The following is a 24,720-nucleotide window of genomic DNA, read 5'->3' on the forward strand; positions in this document are numbered from 1 at the left end:
CTTATTCAGATTTGTTTCAAGACTACAGTTACAGTTGGACTTCACTTTGATAGTTAATGCAGTTATTACAATTTTGTTGTTTTATCACAATAAATCGGTATATTGACATTTTGTTGCACTGCATACTTCAAACTTCTCACTCCAAATAATTGTCAGTACTTACAGTAGATAGCGCCAAACCTTTTTCTAAAAGAGGAAAGAAAGAAGTTAAGGAAGAACTTCTATTTTTTAAGTTTGTAAACAAGTATCAAAACTCACAAAAGTCAAGTAAAGCAAACTGCAGTAAACAAAATAGAATATAAATTAAACAATTGCTCGCTTGGGGGCCCCCTAGTGGTCAGTGGCCCTAAGCAGCTGCATAGTCTGCGTATAGGCTGGGCCGGCCCTGGTTGACATGCTTATTCACAGCCATAAAAGCTTCAGCAGAAAAATCTGATCAGGGAGAAAAATCTGACGGACTCTATGTACCTTAGTATTTTTTTTTTTCTTTCTTTTTTTCTTTCAGGGAGTTGGTAACTCTAAGTGTGGCGGAAGCAGTACACTAGTCGTGCAGTGCAATGGACTGAACTTACAACGTATAGATTTACGGAAAAAGTTATCAGCCTTCAAAATTGAGTTTTTGAGTTATGACTCAGATTCGGATATGTCTATCATATTTATTGAATACTTATGGAATCCAGTGATGTGAAGTGATGGTTCCAAACGCTTCAACATATTACACTGACGTTTCAGCGACTGAACGTTTCAACACTTCGGGGATCATGAAGCAGTAGAACACGTGTTAATGGTGTGTGTGAAATATGGAGGACAGTGGTATCAGTTGAAAACAGTGTTGGAACAGACAAAAAAGGCATTTAGGATGAAAAGTGTTCTCAGGGTAAAGACGGACAAAATTCAAAAACAACTAATGGAATTTCTCAAGGACACAGGGCTGTTGAAAATGATATAGAAAGAGGGAATTTTATTTTTATTTATTTATTATGTTTTTATTTTTTTTCTTTTGTTTTAAGTTTTATCTTCACTCTGGGTGTGTTTCACTGTTAGTCAAACTAGCACAATTTTAGTCTTTACCTGCCTGATCTCGTACCAAACCGTCAAACCGATAGGTGGCAGTAATGCCCCAAGACACGAGGGGTAAACTGCCAAAAAACAAGAAGAAGATCGAACGTTTCTACTTCCGGTTCACATGACGCCACTTATGTAGACCCATCTCGGACATTAGTGACTTCCTTCGTCTACTATTCTCCCAGCCAAACGAGCTCCTTCAAAGCATTCTCATTGGGTAAGTGCCGAAAGAAAGAATTTAGTGGACTAAAACGTCCCTTCATTAAGATTCGTGGAAATCGTTTGGCTTAATGTTGAAGCTTCGCAGATTACGAAACTTAGTTTTGTTTAGCTTAGCTCGCTAACCAAGGCACGTTTACGCATTTAGATTGCTTTTGCTTCATGCCACTCCCCAGTGATTACATTTAATTATATAAGACACTTCTCGACTTGTCTTAAAGATGTGACAAAATGCTACTGACTGAATGCCAATCCCAAACACAAGTTAAAGGTACACAATGTAGGATTTGCACTTTATTCATGAAATGGCCATTACATATCAATAAACATTAAAGAAACATGTTGTTTGGAAATAAATTCGAAAACGGTTCTCAATAGTTAAGTGCAGATTTTCCAATTTAAAAGACAATATGCGCGTCGTGGATTTTGTTCATGTTTTGCTTCATCATCAGCCAATCCCGAGACCAGCCTTCCAGACCTCCACAACAGTCAAAACGGTCGACTTCACCTTTACTGTCGCACCTCCCGAACGATATTTTATGCCACCGTATTTAGTAGTGCTTTTGTCATTTCCCTGCCCCGGCTTCAGAGAATGTAAACAAACCAAGCGGCGTGACAGCTAGCTGACATGCTAACCCGAACCGAGTAATGTTTCAAAGTCTTCGAAGCGAAAAATCACACATAACTAACCAGGATCATTTCACACGGCGGCGGGTCTTTCGATTGTCTTCGCCGATCGGTAACCCACCTGGCGGCGAGCCAGTTAGAGCTCGTCGTTCCCCTGCTGAGGGCAGAGGGTTCGTTTGCGGTGAAGCAGCTGACCAATGACCGCCGGACAGACCGGCCGACATCGGAGGAGCGCGTAGCTGCTAAATGGTCAACATGAATATGGCAAAATAATACTTTACTACACGGCGAAGACGTAAACATAGAGAGTGTCATAGCAGAGCGGCTACAGTTGCTGTGCAGCTAACATGGGAGAATGTGTCTGAGGAGAGCTTTTCTACTTGCCCATCTATGATCAAACATAAGTCCTTTATTTAAAGACAGTTTGTAGTATTTACTTTTTAATCGCTGTATTCGCGGCCATTTTTAACACAAAGTTTCAATTTCTGATCGGGTGGAAAATTTGACAGAACACCGGGCACACTGAAGAGGGCAATAAGCCGAGTATAATGCTCACCCGGCGGGGGATGTGGTGCAGCAACATTTTTCTGCAGCCGTTTGGCTGGCGTGATGCGAAAAATAAACGAATTAATTCGCAAAATCAGCTGAATCCGCAGTCCACCTGCATGCTATAAAGCAATATTGTAGAGCTGTCTTGACTCGTCGACATAGCCGATCAACGTCATCGATGACGTTGACTAATACCGTTGACGGTTAATGAAGGGTTAAAAAAATATATGGGTGGAAAGTTCAGAATGTCGGACACTAAGCAGGGAATGCGGCACAAAGCCGAAACAGCGTTAAAAGTAGGGCTGCAGCTATCGAATATTTTAGTAATCGAATAATCGACTGAAAATTCTATCGATTAATCGAGTAATCGGATAAAACATATTTTTAGGTGAAGAGCAATTATAAATATACATGAGAAAACAAGACATTTCATCTAATCTTGAACCATTTTCAGTCAATCAATGTCTTTATTTTCTATGTATATTGTTGGAAACAGCTAACAATTGCATCTCAGATGTAACTAGAATAATAAAAAAAAAAGACTAATTCACTGCTTTCACTCAAAAACCTTTAGATCTTATTTAAAAATAAATAAATAAATAAATAAATAAATTAAAAATATATATATATATATACCTAAAAATGCCGTTACGCTTGATAACACACATCACTTAAAAGTTAGGATTTTTTCCCACGTGTTTCAATTGAATTTCTATTTGTGTCAAGCCATTTTTAAGTTCTAGTTAAGTTTTAAGTTAGTCTAAACTGTAAGTCCTGATAGGATTTTGAGTTTTTGCAGTGTTCAAAATAAATGTATGATACAGGCTGTATTGGAGCACATTAGGGACCAGTGCTACTTGGTGTTTTATCCAGCAATGACTACTGAGCTAAAATTGATAGTTAGCATTATTGAGTTTTTATTTTACACCCTCATCACTCCACAACGCTATGTTATGTTAAAGCCTTTATGTAAGACACGTTAGCCACGCATCGACAGTGGTCATAATTAACTCATTCACTCCCAGCCATTTTCACCGGAGCAAGGCCCTTCGCTCCCGGCCATTTTACTGGATTTTGACTGATTTTGCAAGGCCCTCAGAAAATTCTGTTCTATTGCTATATAAACATGGAACCCACCAAAGGAAAGATTACTCTCTTCTTTCAGCAGGAAAAAAAAGTAAGTTCATATCTTTTTCCATTCTTTAGAAATCAGCATTAGAAAATAGCTTAGTTTGAGCAATTTTCCAATTTCTGATGAAAAAACGGAGAAAATGAGCTTTTTTGTAAATGCAAAAATTTCAAACATAACTTCGACTTTAACACGGCTATTTTTTGCTTCAGTGACATCCCAAACATCTGAATAATGTTTTCCTTTTACAAAATAACATGAACAACCAGCCAAATAGAGCTTTTGATAGCAAAGTAACAATGTATTCACACTTACCTAACTGAGAGATGACGTTTGGTGGCTGCGACAGCGGTTAAACTTTTCCCTCATTGCCGACTGTCTCGTAAAGATAGATTTTTTTTGGTCTTTTTTTTTTTGTGTGTGGTGACCACTGTCTCGCTCGCCTGGGGAACTTATGTTGCTGGGGGGGAACTGGTTTGGCCATGCGCTTTTCCGTGCAGGACACTCGAGTGTGCAGTGGACCTGAGCAGCAAGCTGCGGAGGGGCTCTGCTAACTTCCCTAATAAAGTTGTACTGTTTGAATTGGGTTGTGGGGTCTTAACAAATGCGCTACTGCCCTCCAGTGGCCAGTTTTATTGCTTTAAAATTGATTTTCAGGCTTGTTTTTTGTTTCGGAGATAGATCGGAAGCTCTTGATGCTTCTTGTATAAAAAAAACGCAAAAGACGTATAAATACGTTTGTGGGACAGTTAAGCATTTAAAAATAAAACGTCTTTATACGTTTCTGGGAGCAAATGAGTTAATAGAAACCTAGCCCTCCGCAGGGCTAACGTTACTTGAATTAGTGACAGTAACGTTAATCTTTATTTATTAGCGCTTAGCGCTCTTTATTAGCGCTTAGCGCTCTACTGCTTTAAGATGGCGGCTATTTACTAACGCTGGCCAGAGGCGGCCAAGTCTGTCATTTTGCATCTAGTTCAACATACATGTGATCTCTATGAGACTCATCAGACGCTACCTACCAACGTAGCATCGTGCGGGCTAGTATTTAGCAACGTCGGTATCGTTTGTAGCGGCTGTCGTTTTTTTTTTTTTTTTTTTTTTTTTTTTTTTTGTGCAAGTTTTTTTTTTTTTTAATGTGCGTCTTCCTCTACGCACGTGACATCAGCGCGTTTTCCCGCATTAAAAGTAGTCCGAGCAAAACGTGACGCTTAGAGCTGTCAAAATAAACGATTACTCGAGGTGAATAAAATTACTCGGATCAGTTTTTAAACTCGAGTTGCTCGAGTATTCGTTTTAGCTCTAGTTAAAAGCAAAAAAAAAAAAAAAGTGGAATTGTCATTCGTTTTTCGTAAATAGTTCAAGTCAAAGTTATCCTATTTTTTTCCATTCATTTCATTTTTTTCACAACGTTTCAAAGTGCATGCCTGGCTCCATTTTATATAATAATTACCTTGAATACTCAACCCAATCACTCTTGAGACACTCCTGCCTGCTGGTATGCACTAAAACATTTTTCCTGTTCCCACCTAAATCGGGCTTTAGAACGCAGCGTGTGTTTTAGTTTATTGCAGGGAAATGACTTCACGACGCTCTGCGTTGCCCGGCCCCCTATGGGAAGCCATGGCGCAATGTCTGTAGGAGCTGTCTCTTCAACTGATGGTGAAGTCTATAGCCGCTTTCGCACTGTAACAGTAGGGGTATAACTAGGGTTGCACGATATCCATTTTTTGAAACCAATATCGATAACTTCCTGCTCCTCAAGGCCGATACCGATACGATAACCGATAGTATTTATATACATATGTAATTTTTCAATGTATATTCACCTGAGTTTTTGAACAGGTGTTGGTCACCAATAATAGTGGTTGATTCAGAATAGATTTGCCTTTGACCGAACCAGAATTTTCATGATGACATGAACATTATTATAATGAACAAAATAGAAAAGAACAATTTTGACTTCAAATAGAGTGCCCATATTATTTTTTTCAAATAAATATAATTTGAGTCGATAACAATCAATCAGTCAATATCATTGACGATGTCTTCCCTTGAACAATGAGCACTGATCTAAAACGAACATGAACTCAACAGGTATTGTGCTTTGTCAGCAGATAAAACATTTGGTGCAACAAAAGGAGAGACTTTTGTCGTCTTGGTCCATGAAACAACTTTCTTAACCTGGCAATTATAGAACAGCAACAATAACCAAGAGGCCTCTCGTGCACCTCTAGGTATAACAGTACACTCAAAATTTTGTTTCGGTTTTGGAAGTGCTCGATTCATTTTAGTGTCTGTATAAAAATGATAGGGAAAAATATACTTAAAGCTTTTAATTTTAAAAATGTAAACAATAGAATTTGTGAAAATAAATAAAAGTGACACTTTTGGATGATATTTAAAAACATTTACACTCAGAGTTCATCAAATTAAAACAAAAAATTGTGACAATTTTGAAATGGTTTTATCCACAGGTATAATTTAACGAGACAGCCAAATAGCGTTTAACTACTTATTCCTGGGTGTCCAACACTTAAAGCGTCCGTGCGGAAACTCCCGCAGGATCGCACGCATCGCTTAGCTCACGCTGGTAATTTTATGAGGGGTCAAAATTCATTAAACAAAACCGAAACGGTAGACAAGCGAACCAAGTTAAACATGCTAAACCAAAACGGGTCAATACACCCACATAAACCGTTACATCCTTCGTAAACACGTTAAATATACAGTGGGGCAGATAAGTATTTAGTCAACCACTAATTGTGCAAGTTCTCCCACTTGAAAATATTAGAGAGGCCTGTAATTGTCAACATGGGTAAACCTCAACCACGAGAGACAGATTGTGGAAAAAAAAAACAGAAAATCACATTGGTTGATTTTTAAAGAATTTATTTGCAAATCATGATGGAAAATAAGTATTTGGTCAATACCAAAAGTTTATCTCAATACTTTGTTATGTACCCTTTGTTGACAATAACAGAGGCCAAACATTTTCTGTAACTCTTCACAAGCTTTTCACACACTGTTGCTGGTATTTTGGCCCATTCCTCCATGCAGATATCCTTTAGAGCAGTGATGTTTTGGGGCTGTCGTTGGGCAACACGGACTTTCAACCCACTACACAGATTTTCTATGGAGTTGAGATCTGGAGACTGGCTAGGCCACTCCAGGACCTTTAAATGCTTCTTACGAAGCCACTCCTTTGTTGCTCTGGCTGTGTGTTTGGGATCATTGTCATGCTGAAAGACCCAGCCATGTCTCATCTTAAATGCCCTTGCTGATGGAAGGAGATTTTCACTCAAAATCTCTCGATACATGGCCCCATTCATTCTTTCCTTTACACAGATCAGCCGTCCTTGTCCCTTTGCAGAAAAACAGCCCCAAAGAATGATGTTTCCACCCCCATGCTTCACAGTGGGTATGGTGGTCTTCGGATGCAATTCAGCATTCTTTCTCTTTCAAACACGAGAACCTGTGTTTCTACCAAAAAGTTCTATTTTGGTTTCATCTGACCATCACACATTCTCCCAGTCTCTTCTGGATCATCCAAATGCTCTCTAGCGAACCGCAGGCGGGCCTCGAAATGTACTTTCTTCAGCAGGGGGACACGTCTGGCAGTGCAGGATTTGAGTCCCTGGCGGCGCATTGTGTTACTGATAGTAGCCTATGTTACTGTGGTCCCAGCTCTCTATAGGTCATTCACTTGGTCCCCCTGTGTGGTTCTGGGATTTTTGCTCACCGTTCTTGTTATCATTTTGACGCCACGGGGTGAGATCTTGCATGGAGCCCCAGATCGAGGGAGATTATCAGTGGTCTTGTATATCTTCCATTTTCTAATAATTGCTCCCACAGTTGATTTCTTTACACCAAGCGTTTTACCTATTGAAGATTCAGTCTTGGCAGCCTGGTGCAGGTCTACAATTTTGTCTCTAGTGTCCTTCGACAGCTCTTTGGTCTTGGCCATAGTGGAGTTTGAAGTGTGACTGACTGAGGTCGTGGACAGGTGTCTTTTATACCGATAATGAGTTAAAACAGGTGCCATTAATACAGGTAATGAGTGGAACCTCGTTAGACCTCGTTAGAAGAAGTTAGACCTCTTTGACAGCCAGAAATCTTGCTTGTTTGTAGGTGACCAAATACTTATTTTCCACTGTAATTTGGAAATAAATTCTTTAAAAATCAAACAATGTGATTTTCTGTTTTTTCCCCCACATTCTGTCTCTCATGGTTGAGGTTTACCCATGTTGACAATTACAGGCCTCTCTAATCCTTTCAAGTAGGAAAACTTGCACAATTGGTGGTTGACTAAATGTTTGTTTGCCCCACTGTACTTACACTTACCTGTTGCTTCCTTTGTCTTTTACTGTCTGTTTGCCTTTTATCCTTCATGAAACGAAGAAATATCGCTCGCCTTTGGATTTGTCGTCTTCTCACGAAATCTGTGCGCTTCCAGTCTCGCAGTTATACGTTGGATTTATTTGCCGATGGAAGCTATTTCCTTCAAACATGAGCAGATGCTGGGTGGGGCGAGTAAATAATGCGTCACTGCTGCGTTACTGGCGCAGAATAAAACGTCACAGCAGTTCGTATTGGGCGTAGTACCCATGTGCGAACAAAACTGCCTAGCGAAGGATAGTTCCTATAACTACTGGAGGGCGGGATTGTTATGGGAACTAAGCACTGAGGTTCCTACAGTCCGAAAGCGGCTACTGATCGTTCAGCCCTAACGTGTTTTGTTTTGTTACATTTCAATCTTAAATCTTTCAGTACACCATGGGGAAAAAGTGTTGGGTTGTGGGCTGCAAGACGGGCTACCTGAGCAACAAGGCATTCCAGCTGGAGCAGGCAGCCAATGGGACCCCAATCACCCTCCACCAGTTCCCCAGGGACGACGAGCTGAGGGCGAGGTGGCTCAAGAACATCAACAGGGATGAGAAGGACGACCCGAGTGCCAAAAGGTACTGCTGCTCCTTGCACTTCAAAGACAGTGACTTCAAAGTGACGTTCATAGAGCAAAATGGGACGGAGAGGAAGAGAAAGAGGAAGCGGCTTTTCGAGGACGCCGTGCCGACCAACTTTAGCCACAGCGTGACCTACCTGCTGATGGCGGGGGCGGCGAGGGTGGAGCATGAGTTCGTGGACAGTGACAATTTCACTTCCCTCGAGGACCTCAAGGAGAAGATCAAGAGAGAGATACCTAGAAACTACAGGCAAGTTTTTTGCACAACTAGCTGAAGATAAACTTTGGCCCTGAAAAGACATTTTTGCGCCGGCAATATAAGTTTTCTATTTGATTTTTATTTCAGAATCTCCCTGGACAAGGACGCCAGCGAGCAGAACAGGCAGTTCCTCACCTTGTTCACGTGCGAGCCGGTGCTTGGAACGCTGCCCGCCATGACCAACATGCTGAGGATTGGAGAGTTCGGGAGCTTCCTCATGACCAAAGGCGGTGTCAGGATCGCCAACAGCAAGCTACGCCACATCTTGCACAGCCACAGGGACGTCTTCACAAGGGTCAGCCAGGTTACAGACGCCCTGGCCTTCCTCAACAACTACAGTGTCGAGGAAACAGACAAGGTGACAATGACAATTTTATAGCCATTTTAAGTTTTGTTGTATATATTTTTTTAAAAATCAGGATTCTATTCGGGAACGGCTTTGGATTTTTTGATGCCGCTGCTCATGGAGACCCATATATGCTTAAGGGAGGTGCCTGTTTTGGTTTCAGGTCGCCAGCTGCTTTGGTATGAAAATATTTAAATTTTAAGGGAGAAGGAGTTCTTTGGAAACAACCCAGTAGAACAAGTTGTGGAACATTAGAATAGAGCCTACCCACGTACCACGTGCTCGCTGTATGGTTCCGCCCAGTTGTCCGTCAAAACATAGTGTTAACCTGTTACGGCTACGTACATTTCTCCTATTTACGGCGTGTTTTTCTGCTCCTTAACATTAATAATCAAAATGGTGAAGGCGTGTGTGGCTGTTGGTTGCACTAACAGAGAAGATGGAAGGAGAGACTTGAAGTTTTACCGTATTCCGAGGGATCCAAAGAGGAGAGCGAAATGGACGGCTGCAATTCGACGTGAAAACTGGACACCAAAAAATCACCACAGACTATGTAGTAGTCATTTTATATCCTGTAAGATGCATTTAATATATATTTAGAGGGTTTTGGCCTGACAACCACAATTAAGATCATTGCTAGGCTAATCGCCGACAACATACGACGTAGTACGACATAGTTTCAAATTCAACATGTTTGTGACTTCCCTTTCTTCCACCATCGTTATTTTTTGAATAATATTTAGCTGGTACCAAGTGAAAGAAACTGGCCTCGTCTACGGGGCTGACAAATAACCACAATTAAGATCATTGCGAGGCTAATCGCCGACAACATACACGTATGTATGTCGTGAGGGTGCTATCGCTAAACCATATAAACATTAAAAGCCTTAACTCCATTGACAAACGACATGAAATACATTAGACTTGACAGTGGATGTTAGCAATAACAAAAGATTTTGAATTGAAAATTTCGTAACTCACCTTTCCAACCACAAGATAGATTCCTGCCGAACGAGGACCTGTTTCACCCAACCAGCAACGAAGTATTATAAGCCTCCAAGTTCTTGAAGTTTTTCAAATTTTCATGGGAATAGGCTGATTTTGTGTGGACAAGATAATTGTAAATATCAGCGTAGCAGATGTCAGGCAGACAGGGCGAAGACAGTGGGTCGAAAAACATCGATTTGGGCATCAAAAATGGATCTGGCGACTGTATAGAACGAAGCTTTTCCTCATAACGCCTTTTATGCAACAGATCCAGTGAGTTTGCGGCATCAGAAAGCACCGGGTCTTCCATGAAATGCATTTTAAATTCCGCCATCAATTGAAAACAATGCTAATACAGAGGCAAAATGACGGACAAGTGGGCGGAACCATACAGCGAGCACGTGGTACGTGGGTAGGCTCTATAAGGGAGAAGGAGTTCTTTGGAAACAACCCAGTAGAACAAGTTTTGGAACATTAGACAGTAATCAAATCGAACAAGTTCCAGAATATGAGAAAATAACCATAATAATAAATACTAGAGCTGAAACAATTACTTTAATAATTCGATTAACTCTATTTTAAAAATTCATCGAGGAATTTTCTCCGCCTCAAGGAATCGTTTAATTTTGCCAGCTCTAAGCATTACGTTTTGCCCGGACTACTTTTAATGCGGCACAATGCGCTAACGTCACGTGCGTACAGAAAGAAGACATAGGCGGCGGGTATATTTGATTTCAACCATGCATGAATAGAGGTAACAACTAAGAAGTCAACGAAAGTGAAGAGAAAGGCACTAAGAAAAAGCAGAAAATGTCATGTGTGGGAGCATTTCGAGTTGGACACCAAGGCGAACACTGTTTCATGTATTCACTGTAAGACAGCGCTTGCATAAAGGGTATTACAACACCTGGGGAAATGCTAATATTCCATCATTTATCCATAAACACATGCCTTTTGGATTCATATCATGCCACTTCCTGTAATTACACACATCGCAACACCAAGAAAATGATAGAAATTTGGATCGATTGTCAAGCTAAAACGACCGGTGCCCGAGATCCCGGAAATCTAGCATATTGTGTGCGTGACGTCACAACAAGGAAACACCCGGCTCAGTGCTTAGTACTGAATGGCGGCGATGTTGGCGGACAATTTTGTTTCAAGTTGGAGCGACGAATTCGACGTAACGAACGTTCTTCTAATGGTGACGAGGAGAGTTATGAACCTTTCTTTGGTGTTTTGGGTTATCAATTTGAGCCCAAACGAAAGCCAATGCAGCCTAATGAAAGGATCATTGAGGGGAGCAATCACACAGATGAAACACCGGCAACAGATCGTGTGGGGAAACACCGAATAATTTGTTTTGCATTTCTTTTTGTGAAGCTGATACACCGTGACCGAAAAATAATGTATAGAATAATTATCATTTATTGTGCGATCATAGGTTTTCGCTCTTCCAACAGACACAAATATGAATGGGATTAGAGGATTTGTTGTATATATTTTACGAGCGATAATTTATACATTTGTCCAGTCCTATAGCCTATACGTGAAATGTTTTTTATTATAAAAGATTACTCACTCTGGCCATTTCGAGCTTGGTTGCTCCGCTCCTTTGGTTAGCCTGGGGTGGTGGTGTGGTCTCATCAGAGCCAGTTATCGTCCGCTTTCTTGATATCTCGGGACATGTAGGTGGCTGCGCGTGTATGGTGTCTGCTTTCAGCAGCAATTTCTTAGCAAAACCTGATTTCATTTGTCCATAGTTCGAATAGCTTTCAGGTGTAAAATGCGCACCACACAAAACCGTGCTGGAGGCTGGGTCAGCAAAATTAGCCCTCTTAGCACGGGCGAAATTCACTCATTGTCTGCGTAGTCTAGCTCTTTTTTTTCTCGCGTTCGGGAACTCATGGGTACTACATTGCGACAAATGGCTATTTGTACACCACATACCATGACAGGTTTGAACCATTTTAGCGATTTTTTGATAAAACACAAGCACAACTCTCTCGTTGATAAACATCGATGGCACCTGCCTCAACCTTTTGTTTTCTTGTTGTGAGGTCTCCGCCCCATTCGGCTGTTTCCGGAATACTTTCGGAAATGTTCGTCATTTTCGATCTATTTTCGATAATTGCTTATGAATGTGAATTATTTTTTTTGTTAACTTTATTAATATTTGTTATATATAACGGTCCTATTGACACATAACGGTCCTATTGATATCCCACAGCCCCTTAGTATTATAATACCCTATAACAGCACAGCACGTCTTCGATGCTGCAGCTCCACCAGAGGCACCCCGTTTACTCCTTGAATGGAGGAGCGACACTCGGGACAAGGTAAAATGAAGTTGACATAGCACTAACATATAAGATAAACATTACCACACCTTGCTAACGCCTTGCTTTCTGTTAATTATGCCAATTACGACTCGTGTGCGTGTCTGTCATACAGGCTTTATTTAATCTGTAAAAACACAGCACTGTAGAGTGATAAGGGTGTTAAAAAAAAAAAAAAAAAAAGCTAACTGTCAGTTTTAACTCGGTTGTCATTGATCAAATAAACACCAACTAGCACTAGTGGCTAATGTTCTCCAATACATCAGGTATCATACATTTATTTTAAACACTGCAAAACTCTCAATGGTATCGGGACTGACAATTTAGACTAGAACTTAAAATTAGCTTGACACAAATAGAAATTCAATGGAAACACTTGGGAAAAACATCTAACTTTTAAGTGATGTGTGTTATCAAGCGTAATGAAATTTTTTTTGTAACAAGTACGAATTTTTTTATATGATTTTATTTATTTTTTTGATTGAAAACAGTGGATTTGTTGTGTTTTTAATTTTTTTTTATAATAGTCACATCTGAGATGCCTTTGTTGGTTGTTTTCAACAATGTACATCTAAAATACATTGTCTCAAAATGGTTCAATATTAGGTGAAATGTCTTGTTTTCCCTTGTATATTTATAATTGCTCTTTATTTTCAAAAATGTTTTTATCTGATTCCTTGATTAATTGATGGAATTTTCAGTAGACTACTTGATTGCTAAAATAATCAATAGCTGCACCCGTAAAAATACTGTCGTGTGTTGTTTCCAAAGAAGTCATCCTTCTCCCGTCCAATTCTGTCTTCCTTTGCTTTTTCCGGGCAAATGTAACAAGTAATCTAATTGTAGGGCAAATAGCCAATCCTCGTGCTTCCGCCAGCTCTCTGATTGGTTGGCTTTGTGGCACATTTGTAACACGTGTGCCAATCTGAGCACGCAGAGAAAACAGATCGGCGCGCGCAGGGGTCGAGAGATTGAGCGAGTGTTGGAGGAGGGGGGAATTGAGCGGGTAAAACTAACATTATTAATAGTAATTGCTTTCCCGTGAAGGTAGCTCTCGTTCTCCCTTGCTTCTGCATCTGGAGCCGTTGTGACCTTTCGACCTGTTTGTTTACTGAGCTTAATGATTCATAGGCGTGCGTTTGTAACCCAACTCTGTGTGAAGAATACCAGACACATTTTAATCTCTTCCGGATTCAACATGAAAACGTGACTCACTGTTAACTCACACCAATAAATTCATACGCTAGTGTAAATAAACTAATAATACTGATTATTAGATGATAAAGTAATGTAAAGTCAAACTGTTAACATAGCAGGTTTATAGTTGTATATGGTGGAAAGAACTCAGGTGACTTGAAGTTCCGCTCTGAGACCCCCAATTTATCCAACTTTCAAAATTGTCCGATATGCACGTGTGATATATCATTGGAAAGCTTAAAATCTCAATTTTCTGGGGGAAGAAAGTTTTTGAACAGGAGGGCATTAAAAAAAACAAAAACAAACATTTAAACAGCAAAACCCTATCTGGAGGTGAGAGCACACGAGAGCAGAATTACAGACGCCATGACTTTAACGAGATATTATCGCGTATATACCTTATTTCGATCCAAAAACCTCCATGTAGCATGTATCACTGAGTGTCAAGACACAGCTGTGAATGGCCACAGCTGGATTTTTTGGGGATTTTATGGGTGAAACATGGTAATATAACAAGGGTCGCTATGCAGGAATCGCAGACATCAAGGAGTGGTTGGGATGTTCTTTTTCATATATTTACCCTTTTAAACCTTTTTTTCCAATTTTTCTTTGTTTGGATCGATTATTTATCATCCAACGTATTGGAAAAAATATGACAGAAACAAAAAAAATACAATCAAGCGATAGTTTTGAGGTAAACATCGGTGACTTTTTTACAGACGCCATTTTTTTCATGGTGACGTAATTTGTTTAAAAGTTTACAATATGCGAGTGAATAATTTTTTTAAAGTCGTTTTTTTATAAGCGAAATATTAGACATCAATTAATGATTGTAAGCTAAAAAAATGACAGACATTTTGAATAATAAATATATTTAATTACCTTCGTTTTATGGCTGGGTTGAAACAAAAGCGGTTGCGCGACGTCTGTAAACGCGAGTTTTCAGAGTCAAACGGGCAAATTAAAAATAGTTCGGGGGCTTCATGTGCCATGAATCTGCTTTGGCAGCATGTAGACATATTGTTCTATCAAATACAACAATTGTTTTGTTTAAAAAGGAGTGCAAGAGCAGAAACTGCTTTTTCAGTCTTGTCTGTGTTTTCCGCCATATATACAGTAAGTATAGTTGTACAGAGCTAATATTATTTAATCCCAACACTACAAAACAGCCATCCAGTTCAGTCTGAATGGTTTAAAATCAGATTTTGGCTGCTAGTCTGAACAAGGCCTTAGTGTATACTGAGCAACGCTTGACTTTAGCAAATCATGTCATATTTTTTCATCCAGTGTCCCGCAGATGTACCTGTTGAAGATCTTTACCCTGAGAAGCCCGATCCTCTCCACGCTAAACAGGATGAGGAGTCGGAGATGCTGTACATCAAACAGGAGGGGGAGCCAGAGACCCGCGACATTAAAGAAGAACAAATGGAAGATGAAATCACCAACTTTCCAGTAATTGTCAATATGAAGATTGAAGAATATGCTGAGACCTCCAGCATTAAAGAAGAAGACCAGGAAGATGAAGGCACCAAATTTTCAATGAGTGTCGGTGTTAAAAGTGAAGAAGGTGACGGTCCCAGCGAAGAGAGCGGAGCAGCGAAACCTTGGAGCGACAGCTCATTTCAGCACCTGACAACAGCTGGAGAGAGACTATCGCAACCGGATGGCCCATTAGCTGCGCTCTCGGACAATGACGACATAACGTCACACTCTTCTGACTTCAACACTGATGACGAGGATGTTGATGTTGACCATAATGCTTCAAAATCCTTAAACAAGTCATCGTTGAATAGAGAGTCAAAAGAATGCGTGGGTCGGAAACCGTTTGCCTGCTCACGTTGCGATAAAACATTTTCTTGGAAACAAAGCTTTACTAAACACATGCGTACACACACTGAAGGGAAGAAGTCTTTTGCCTGCTCCTTTTGTTTGAAAATATTTACTCAGAGGCTTCAGTTGACAATACACACACGGACACACACTGAAAAAGAAAAGCCTTTTCACTGCTCAATTTGTGGTAGTGGATTCTCTCAGAAAGGCAATTTAAAAGCACACGCGAGGTTGCACACTGGGGAGAAACCTTTCGCTTGCTCTTTTTGTAATAAAAGATTTTACTTCAAGAATAGGTTGACAAGACACGTTCGTGCACACACTGGAGAGAAGCCTTATGTCTGCACATGTTGTGGTAAAGGATTCACACGGAAGGCAAATTTAAACAGACACACAGAAAGCCACACTGGAGAGAAGCCTTTTGCCGCTCGTGCTGTGGTCAAAGAATCATTCGGAAGAGACATTTAGTATCACACACAAAAATTCACATTGTGAGAAAACCTTTGAATTCTGTGACAAAATATTCTGATTTCTGACACGCATTTACAGGAGAAGAAGCCTTTCACTTACTCAGTTTCACTTTAGATTCTTTTGAAAGTTCTCGGAATGATTTTGCAGGTCACGTTCTTCTTCACAACTATACAATATATTTGATAAGCCTGGGCGATATGACATAAATTGTTATCACGGTACAAGGTTTCTTAACAGTTGAAATTGATAATTATCGCGATCATTTTATCTTAAAATTTGAAGTCTGATTTTTGCCACTGAGTGAAAGTTTACAAAACCAGATGCCGCTTGAACCAATCTTTAGTTCCAGAACTAATATAAGGAACATTGCGCAAAATGAAGTTATCAAAATGCAGAACATTGCACAAAATCTGAGGTAGACCTGCCATCTCAAAAAATAAAATAACCATCGATAGACAAACTAATTGTAATATACACTCGGCACCGTGTTCAAGTCTTAAGGTGTTGGACAATGTCAACCAAACAGACAAAAGAAAATGTTCAGTTTCAAAAATTTGACAAATAAACAAGACTGCCATTGCGTTAAAGTAGGACTGTCAAAATTATCGCGTTAACGAGCGGTAATTAATTTTTTAAATTAATCCCGTTAAAATATTTGACACAATTAACGCACAAATGCCCCGCTCAAACAGATTAAAATGAGAGCACAGTGGAAGGTGTACTTGTTGTGTTTTTCGGAGTTTTGCTGCCCTCTGCTGGCGCTTGGGTGCGACTGATTTTATAGGTTTCAGCACCCATGAGCATTGTGTAAGTAATTATTGACATCAACAATGGCGGGCTACTAGTTTATTTTTTGATTGAAAATTTTACAAATTTTATTAAAACGAAAACATGAAGAGGGGTTTTGGTATAAAATTTCTATAACTTGTCTTTTAAGAACTACAAGTCTTTCTATCCATGGATCGGTTTAACAGAATGTTAATAATGGTAGTGCCATCTTGTTGATTTATTGTTATAACAAAGAAATACAGTACCGTATGTTGAATGTATATATCCATCTTGTGTCTTATCTTTCCATTCCAACAATAATTTACAGAAAAATATGGCATATTTTATAGATGGTTTGAATTGCGATTAATTGCGATTAATTACGATTAATTAATTTTTAAGCTGTAATGAACTCGATTAAAATTTTTAATCGTTTGACACCCCTACTTTAAAGGTTACGGGCCAGAAATATAGGTGTCCATAGTATCAGGCTTTAATGCTACTCTGTGTCAGGTACCAATAATGTTCCCTCCTGTACTGAATGCACTCAGAACTAGTGTTCATGTTGCATCAGCGCCCTGTAGTGTAACTACAGTTTATCCACTTCTTTTGAACATTGTTATTTCTGTTGACAGAAATTATATGACATGACAATAATTATTGTTATCGTTTTATTGACCAGGGTCAAGTCTAGATTTTTTCTTTAATTAAACGAGTTGAGTTGAATGTGTTTCGGTTGAGATTGTTCCGTAACTTTTCGCTATTTTAATTTTGAATGTAGGCATTGAGGCCAGGCTTCCCTTCCACCTTGGTCTCTAACCCTCTGTTTACAAGACATCAATTCATAGCTCGCGTCAAACCTCCTCAATTGCTCAAAATCCTCCAAAAAGGCCTTTTAGTTTCACTAACAATGTATGGTACCACCAGATCTTTGCAATATAACGTGTTTCCCACTTTTCAAATCCAGGCTCAAAACATATCTGATCATATTCAGCTTGATCCTCTGTTCGATTTGTTACAACTTTTTTCCGTTACATTGATATACTCTGCTTTTGTCTTGTCTTGAAAGGCGCTTTGACATAAATGGTATTATTTGAAATACTTAGATTCCCTTTGTTGTTTGTTCAAATTTCCATTATAGAATTACTCTACCTTTTTATTATTCCTATGAAATAGTTTTGTTCATTACTGATTTTTTTTTTTTTTTTTTAACCTCTATTGTGATCAATTTTTGGAGCTCTCTCTTTTTTGGGGGGAACTTTTTATTCAACTTTTTATTTTATTCGGGACAAACAAATACAGCATATTATGGGTTTCTTTTCAACAAGATAAGTACTCTTCAATCGGCCTTCATCTTTTCTGGAAACTCATATACCTCATTTGCACTTCTAGCTTCCATTTCATACACCTCACTCAGTTTATGTTTCCACTGCATCACTGTGGGAGGCCTTGGATTCTTCCATTTAATAATCACCATTTTCCTGGACACCATTAATAGTATGTGTAGGAGACATTTTTGTTCCCTAGTGTAGACGACCTCAGGGGTTAGATCCAGGATCATTTGTTTTGGGGTAAGCTTCAAGACCACTGTCAATTACAACCTTTACACCCCTCCAAAAACAATGCAACTTTGGGCAGTCCCAAAATATATGAGTGTGGTCACCAATCAACCCACAGTCACTCCAGCACTTCATTACATTCGAGTCTTTTACAAATTTAGAAGCAGCCAGGGGAGACCTTTTTCTTGATGGGCAATTTGTTTTTGATTATATCGATGAAATAAGTTTCCAAATTCGATGGCACATTCTTGATAACTTCCCAGTCGTTATGAGTTGTAATATAATGTCGAATTTGAAGATATCTAAGCATATTACTTTGTGGTACAGAGAATTTTTGTCGGAGATACGCGAACGACTGCAAAACATTGTCATGGAATAACTGATCAATAATTTTCAGATTATTGTTCGCCCATCTCCTAAAAAGAAATAACAGATACTTAGGGGGGAAGGCCACATTCCCATCAATCTGTACTAAACGTGAAAGGGTAGCAACCCCTTTAACTCTCTTGGACTGTTGACCAAATTTCTAAGGTGTGTTTTACCCACACATTTTTTATGCTTTTTTTTTTTTTTGGGGGGGGGGGGGTTGTTTAATTAAAAACACCAAGACAGCTAATGTCATCTTTGGAAGCTCTTCTCTTTTTGATATAAAAATCACCTTTAGGGTGTTACTTGGCGGCATAGCCTACAGTATATGTATTTCTGAATTTTCAATTTATTGTTTTTAGTAAAGGGGACCTCAGACTTAACGATTTGTAGGCTCTAATAAGCCACAATTGTTCTCTTTTACGAAAATATGTTATGAGAAACACATATCATTGACATTAATTTAAAAATCTAAAATATTTAGTACATGTTTTGACCTCCAGAAGGTGTCATGTTTTACGCGCTCAATGAACACTGGGGCTGATAACGCGGTTGGGCTGGACTGGGAGAATAGCTGTGCTAGCTATAGCAAACAAAGCTAGTATGACGACTGGCATGATTTTGTCACATTTTGCTGCTGGCCAGATTATTTTGTTACAGAGCTGTGGGATGGTTCCCGGCATCGTACCTGCATCTAATTCCAGCTCATCAGCAGTGTCTTTATACCGATCCTAGGCAGGTTGCCGAGATATTGACTCGCTGCCATTTTACAGTTGGTATTCTCGATCCCTTCGTTGCTCGTTGCATCCTGGTGTTGTTTTTTGGAATCTACCATGTGCAGGTATTCGAATGCATTATTTGTTTTCGCCTGTTTCGGCATCTTAGCGCGGTTTTCCCTCAGTTTTTTTTTTTTTTTTTATCCCGACCTGCTGTCGCAGACCCTATTCTGTCTCCCTTTTTTGCGATTGTCTGTATTAAAAAAACGCTTGTACGCAATCCTTCTCCCGTGTGGTCATCTCACTGAATGCTTCCTTAATGCAGCGCCACTGCGGAGTGAATAAAAAGAGAATCATGTTTGCTCACAATGTGTCTCACGTGCTTTAAGTACAAATAATGGACACGACAGTCGTCTTTTATCTAAGTGTCCAAAATAAGGCATCATTAAAATCTTGGGCAGAAAATGATACGAATAGCTAGCAATCAAACTATGTTTAAGCCATTTATTCATTTGTTGTCCGTGCCGCTTATTCACCGCCACGCAAGCTTCAGGAGCAACATCTGAACTCTAATAAATCTAAGAACACCAACAGCATGACAATAATAACAATAATAATAACAATCTGGACAGCGCTTTTATGTGACAAAAATAAGGCAGCATTCTCTTCGTCGCGGAGGCATTACACTTCTCGGTAGAGGCAAACTGTTTCGTTTTCGTGTGCTATGATGCACAGGCTATATACAGTGGGGCAAATAAGTGTTTAGTCAACTACTAATTGTGCAAGTTCTCCCACTTGAAAATATTAGAGAGGCCTGTAATTGTCAACATGGTTAAACCTCAACCATGAGAGACAGAATGTGGGGGAAAAAAATCACATTGTTTGATTTAAAAAAGAATCATTTGCAAATCATTGTGGAAAAGAAAGAAAATCACATCGTTTGATTTTTTTAAAAAATTATTTGCAAATCATGGTGGAAAATAAATATTTGGTCAATACCAAAAGTTCATCTCATTACTTTGTTATGTACCCTTTGTTGGCAATAACGGAGGCCAAACGTTTTCTGTAACTTCACAAGCCTTTCACACACTGTTGCTGGTATTTTGGCCCATTCCTCCATGCAGATCTCCTCTAGAGCAGTGATGTTTTGGGGCTGTTGTTGGGCAATATGGACTTCCAACTCCCTCTGCAGATTTTCTATGGGGTTGAGACCTGGAGACTGGCTAGGCCACTCCAGGACCTTGAAATGCTTCTTACGAAGCCACTCCTTTGTTGCCCTGGCTGTGTGTTTGGGATCATTGTCATGCTGAAAGACCCAGCCACGTCTCATCTTCAATGCCCTTGCTGATGAAAGGAGATTTTCACTCAAAATCTCTCGATAAATGGCCCCATTCATTCTTTCCTTTACACAAATCAGTCGTCCTGTTCCCTTTGCAGAAAAACAGCCCCAAAGAATGATGTTTCCACCCAATTCTTCACAGTGGGTATGGTGCAATTCAGTATTCGTTTTCCTCCAAACAAGAGAACCTGTGTTTCTACCAAGAAGTTCTATTTTGGTTTCATCTGACCATAACACATTCTCCCAGTCCTCTTCTGGATCATCCAAATGCTCTCTAGCGAACCGCAGACGGGCCTGGACGTGTACTTTCTTCAGCAGGGGGACATGTCTGGCAGTGCAGGATTTGAGTCCCTGGCGGCGCATTGTGTTACTGCCCTTGTTACTGTGGTCCCAGCTCTCTGTAGGTCATTCACTAGGTCCCTTCGTGTGGTTGTGGGATTTTTGCTCCCCGTTTTGACACGCCACGGGGTGAGGAGGAGTCTAAAGTCCGTGTTGCCCAACGACAGCCCCAAAACACCACTGCTCTAGAGGAAATCTGCATGGAGGAATGGGCCAAAATACCAGCAACAGTGTGTGAAAAGCTTGTGAAGAGTTACAGAAAATGTTTGGCCTCCGTTATTGCCAACAAAGGGTACATAACAAAGTATTGAGATGAACTTTTGGTATAGACCAAATACTTATTTTCCACCATGATTTGCAAATAAATTCTTTAAAAATCTAACAATGTGATTTTCTGTTTTTTTTCCCCACATTCTGTCTCTCATGGTTGATGTTTACCCATGTTGGCAATTACAGGCCTTTCTAATATTTTCAAGTGGGAGAACTTGCACAATTAGTGGTTGACTAAATACTTATTTGCCCCACTGTAACTCATACGTTTATCTTTTAAGAACTACATGGCTTTCTATCTGTGGTGCCCTTTAACATTGTATTAGTTTATCAATTCACTGATACAATTAAAAATATATACAAATTGATAATTTAACAAAATGTCTAAGAAATTATATATTGGGGCTCATGGCTCTCAAGAAAAGCTAAACTAACTCGTCCTGAGAAGGTTCAATGCTTTCAAATTAACAGTTTCTATCATTTTTGTTCCCTGATGGAAGAATTCCAGAGGAAGCAGTTATAGTAAGTTACTTAAAGACCAAACATTAAATGTAAAGATTTATGGACATTTTTTTAAAAATCAGTTTTATTCCCTGGCTTTTAATCCTGCGTCAGACTAAACCCTTTTAATGTTTTATGGTATATTTATTTTTTGCTTGCTTGCTTTTGACATTAGTACTGATGTTGTTCCTTTATTTAAATAATGAATTTCTTCATATAAGTCGTCTATTATTGACATAGTAGAAAAACCAACCCGAACACTTTTGCTGCATTTGAGGAAGGTGGGAAGTCTCACTTATCCCACTCGGATGGTCCTCAAAGCGTTCCAAGCAAGGATGTAGGTTTGCACAAGGACGGTAGGGAAATAACACTACAAACTTTTCAGGATGCTCAAATTGTCCTCACCAACTTTTAAGCAACTTATCTGCATTGAATAATGAATTTAATTACATAAGTAATTTATATTGTCTTCCCATATGTTGTAAGGATAGAATTGACCCTATTAAGTAAATTATTTTCATTATGTTCAGACTTACATTTGCCCCTTTTGACTTGCTGATTGTCCTAATCCATTTCCCCCCCTAAAACACACATTTCATTGGCTGATGACTTGACAACAGACACACACACCCACCACAGTACACACAAGTACACTCACACAGCCCCGACAGAATTACATGTTGACGACATGCTGCCTCCTCAGCAGAGAAGGGATATTAGAAGGTTTTTTTTGGCCAGCAGCAGCCGCCACTGTTAGTAATGTAAAATAAACCATCAGAGTTGTGGAGGTGGAGATCACGCCACTAATTTTGCATCTGAAAGTCACACCTGTATCAGAGTTAGCATACCATTGAACTGTGTGAACTTGCTAATTTTCAAAACTCGAGTAGAAAGCTGCTGAGAGAGTAGTGTTCTCCTGTATGTGTTTTATTCTGTTAGTATTAATTAAACTGTGAACTGAAGAAATGCAGTGAACTCTGCTGGAAACTATAGAACCAGAAAAATATAAGCAAACAGTAACGCAGGTGTCCTAAGGCGAACTCCGGGAGGACAGAAACCTCCCATGGAGCAGAAGGGCAAAAGCTTGCTTGATCTTGATTTTCAGTATGAGTACAGACCATGAAAGCGGGGCCTCACGTAATAAAATCCAGACATTCATTCTGTAAGGTTTCAAAATGTTTCTTTAGTAGTTTTTGAAAACCAAGGTTTGAATCGAACGGTGTATCACCTGAACCAATATACATGAAAGTTAGCGTAAGTCAATACAGATTTATTTTGCATTGATCATTTAGCCCATCAATTAATTAGGTTCATATTAGGGCTGTTAAACGATTAAAATTTTCAATCGAGTTAATTACAGCTTAAAAATTAATTAATCGTAATTAATCGCAATTCAAACCATTTATAAAATATGCCATATTTTTCTGTAAATTATTGTTGGAATGGAAAGATAAGACACAAGACTGATATATACATTTAACATACAGTACATAAGTACTGTAACAATAAATCAACAAGATGGCATTAACATTATTAATATTCTCTTCAAGCGATCCATGGATAGAAAAACTTGTATTTCTTAAAAAAATAAATGTTAGTATAAGTTATAGAAATTTTATATTAAAACCCCTCTTAATGTTTTCGTTTTATTAAAATTTGTAAAATTTTCAATCAAAAAATAAACTAGCAGCTAGCTATTGTTGATGTCAATAATTACCCCATGCTCACTCCCCAATCCCATAAAAGCCAGCAGAGGGCGCCAAACAACGAAAAACAAATAACAAGCGGACATTACACTGCTGTCATTTTAATCTGTTTGAGCGGGGCATGTGCGTTAATTGCGTCAAATGTTTTAACGTGATTAATTTGAAAAATTAATTACCGCCCGTTAACGCAATAATTTTGACAGCCCTACTTCATATTCGTGAGAAATGTAGCACTGACCCACGTTCACCCAATCTGTTTGGTCTTATTAATGTCCCGTCCACAGCAAAAAGTGTACATGCAGGTTATGCTGTTATCGTCCCTACCAATGTTGAGACCAATCCTACGCCCTTGGTTCCAAGTGAATGTAAACCACAAAAATGGGTGATAGCGACAATTAGTTGTTTTTTTATTTTGGCCAGTTAAAGACATTTTGACCTCCAGAAAACCTGCCTTTTCATAAGCGATCGAAAAGTGGAGGATAAATGACGGTTGAGATCAAGGGCGTAGGTTTGGTCTCAACAATGGTAGAGATGATATAACAGTATAACCTGCATGTACACTTTTTGCTGGGGACGGGACATTCATAATGATCAATGCAAAATAAATCTGTATTGATTTATGCTAACTTTCATGTGTATTGGTTCAGCCTCCGCCACAGGTGTCAAACCGGTCCTCAACGGGCCGCAGTGGGTACTGGATTTCATTCCAACCAAACGAGATGAATACCTTTTCACCAATCTGGTGTCTTACAAGTGTAATCAGTTGATTGCAGTTAGGTGCTGCTTATTTTAGCAGAAACCTCATTGGTTGAACTGTCTGTGCTGGATCTGTTGGAACAAAGACCAGGACCCACTGCGGCCCTTTGTGGAATTGGTTTGACACCCCTGGCCTACACTGTTCAATTCAAACCTTTCTTTTCAAAAACTATTAAAGAAACATTTTGAAAACTTCCAGAAAAAATGTCCGGATTTTAAGAGCAAAGCTAAATTGCATTATTTGAACATAACTTAAACTGTATCAACATACAAAAGAAATACAAGCTTGTTAATCATCTCTTAACGATCCAGGAATTAAAAAAAATATCCACATTTGTCTTAGGCCCACTCAACGTTGTCCAAATAAAGAAATTAACCGAAAAACTTTGTCTGGGGATGGCAAAAAAATTAATAAAAAT

General features: G+C 39.2%; 1 protein-coding gene across 2 annotated transcripts; it reads left to right on the forward strand.

Annotated features, from left to right (window-relative positions):
- Positions 1-203: 203 nt before the first annotated feature.
- Positions 204-18,860, forward strand: LOC130913249 (zinc finger protein 771-like). Of its 2 annotated transcripts, none has more exons than XM_057831713.1 (4): positions 204-1,282; positions 8,360-8,802; positions 8,899-9,169; positions 14,968-18,860. In XM_057831713.1, the coding sequence occupies exons 2-4, from the start codon at positions 8,366-8,368 to the stop codon at positions 15,976-15,978; spliced, it is 1,719 nt and encodes a 572-aa protein (XP_057687696.1). In that variant the 5' UTR covers positions 204-1,282; positions 8,360-8,365; the 3' UTR covers positions 15,979-18,860. The 2 variants fall into 2 exon arrangements, with proteins under 2 accessions (XP_057687696.1, XP_057687703.1); XM_057831720.1 differs by lacking the exon at positions 204-1,282 and having other exon boundaries at positions 8,373-8,550; positions 8,604-8,802.
- Positions 18,861-24,720: the final 5,860 nt, after the last annotated feature.

The sequence above is a fragment of the Corythoichthys intestinalis genome, chromosome 1 (assembly GCF_030265065.1).
Source record: "Corythoichthys intestinalis isolate RoL2023-P3 chromosome 1, ASM3026506v1, whole genome shotgun sequence".
Classification (NCBI taxonomy): domain Eukaryota; kingdom Metazoa; phylum Chordata; class Actinopteri; order Syngnathiformes; family Syngnathidae; genus Corythoichthys; species Corythoichthys intestinalis.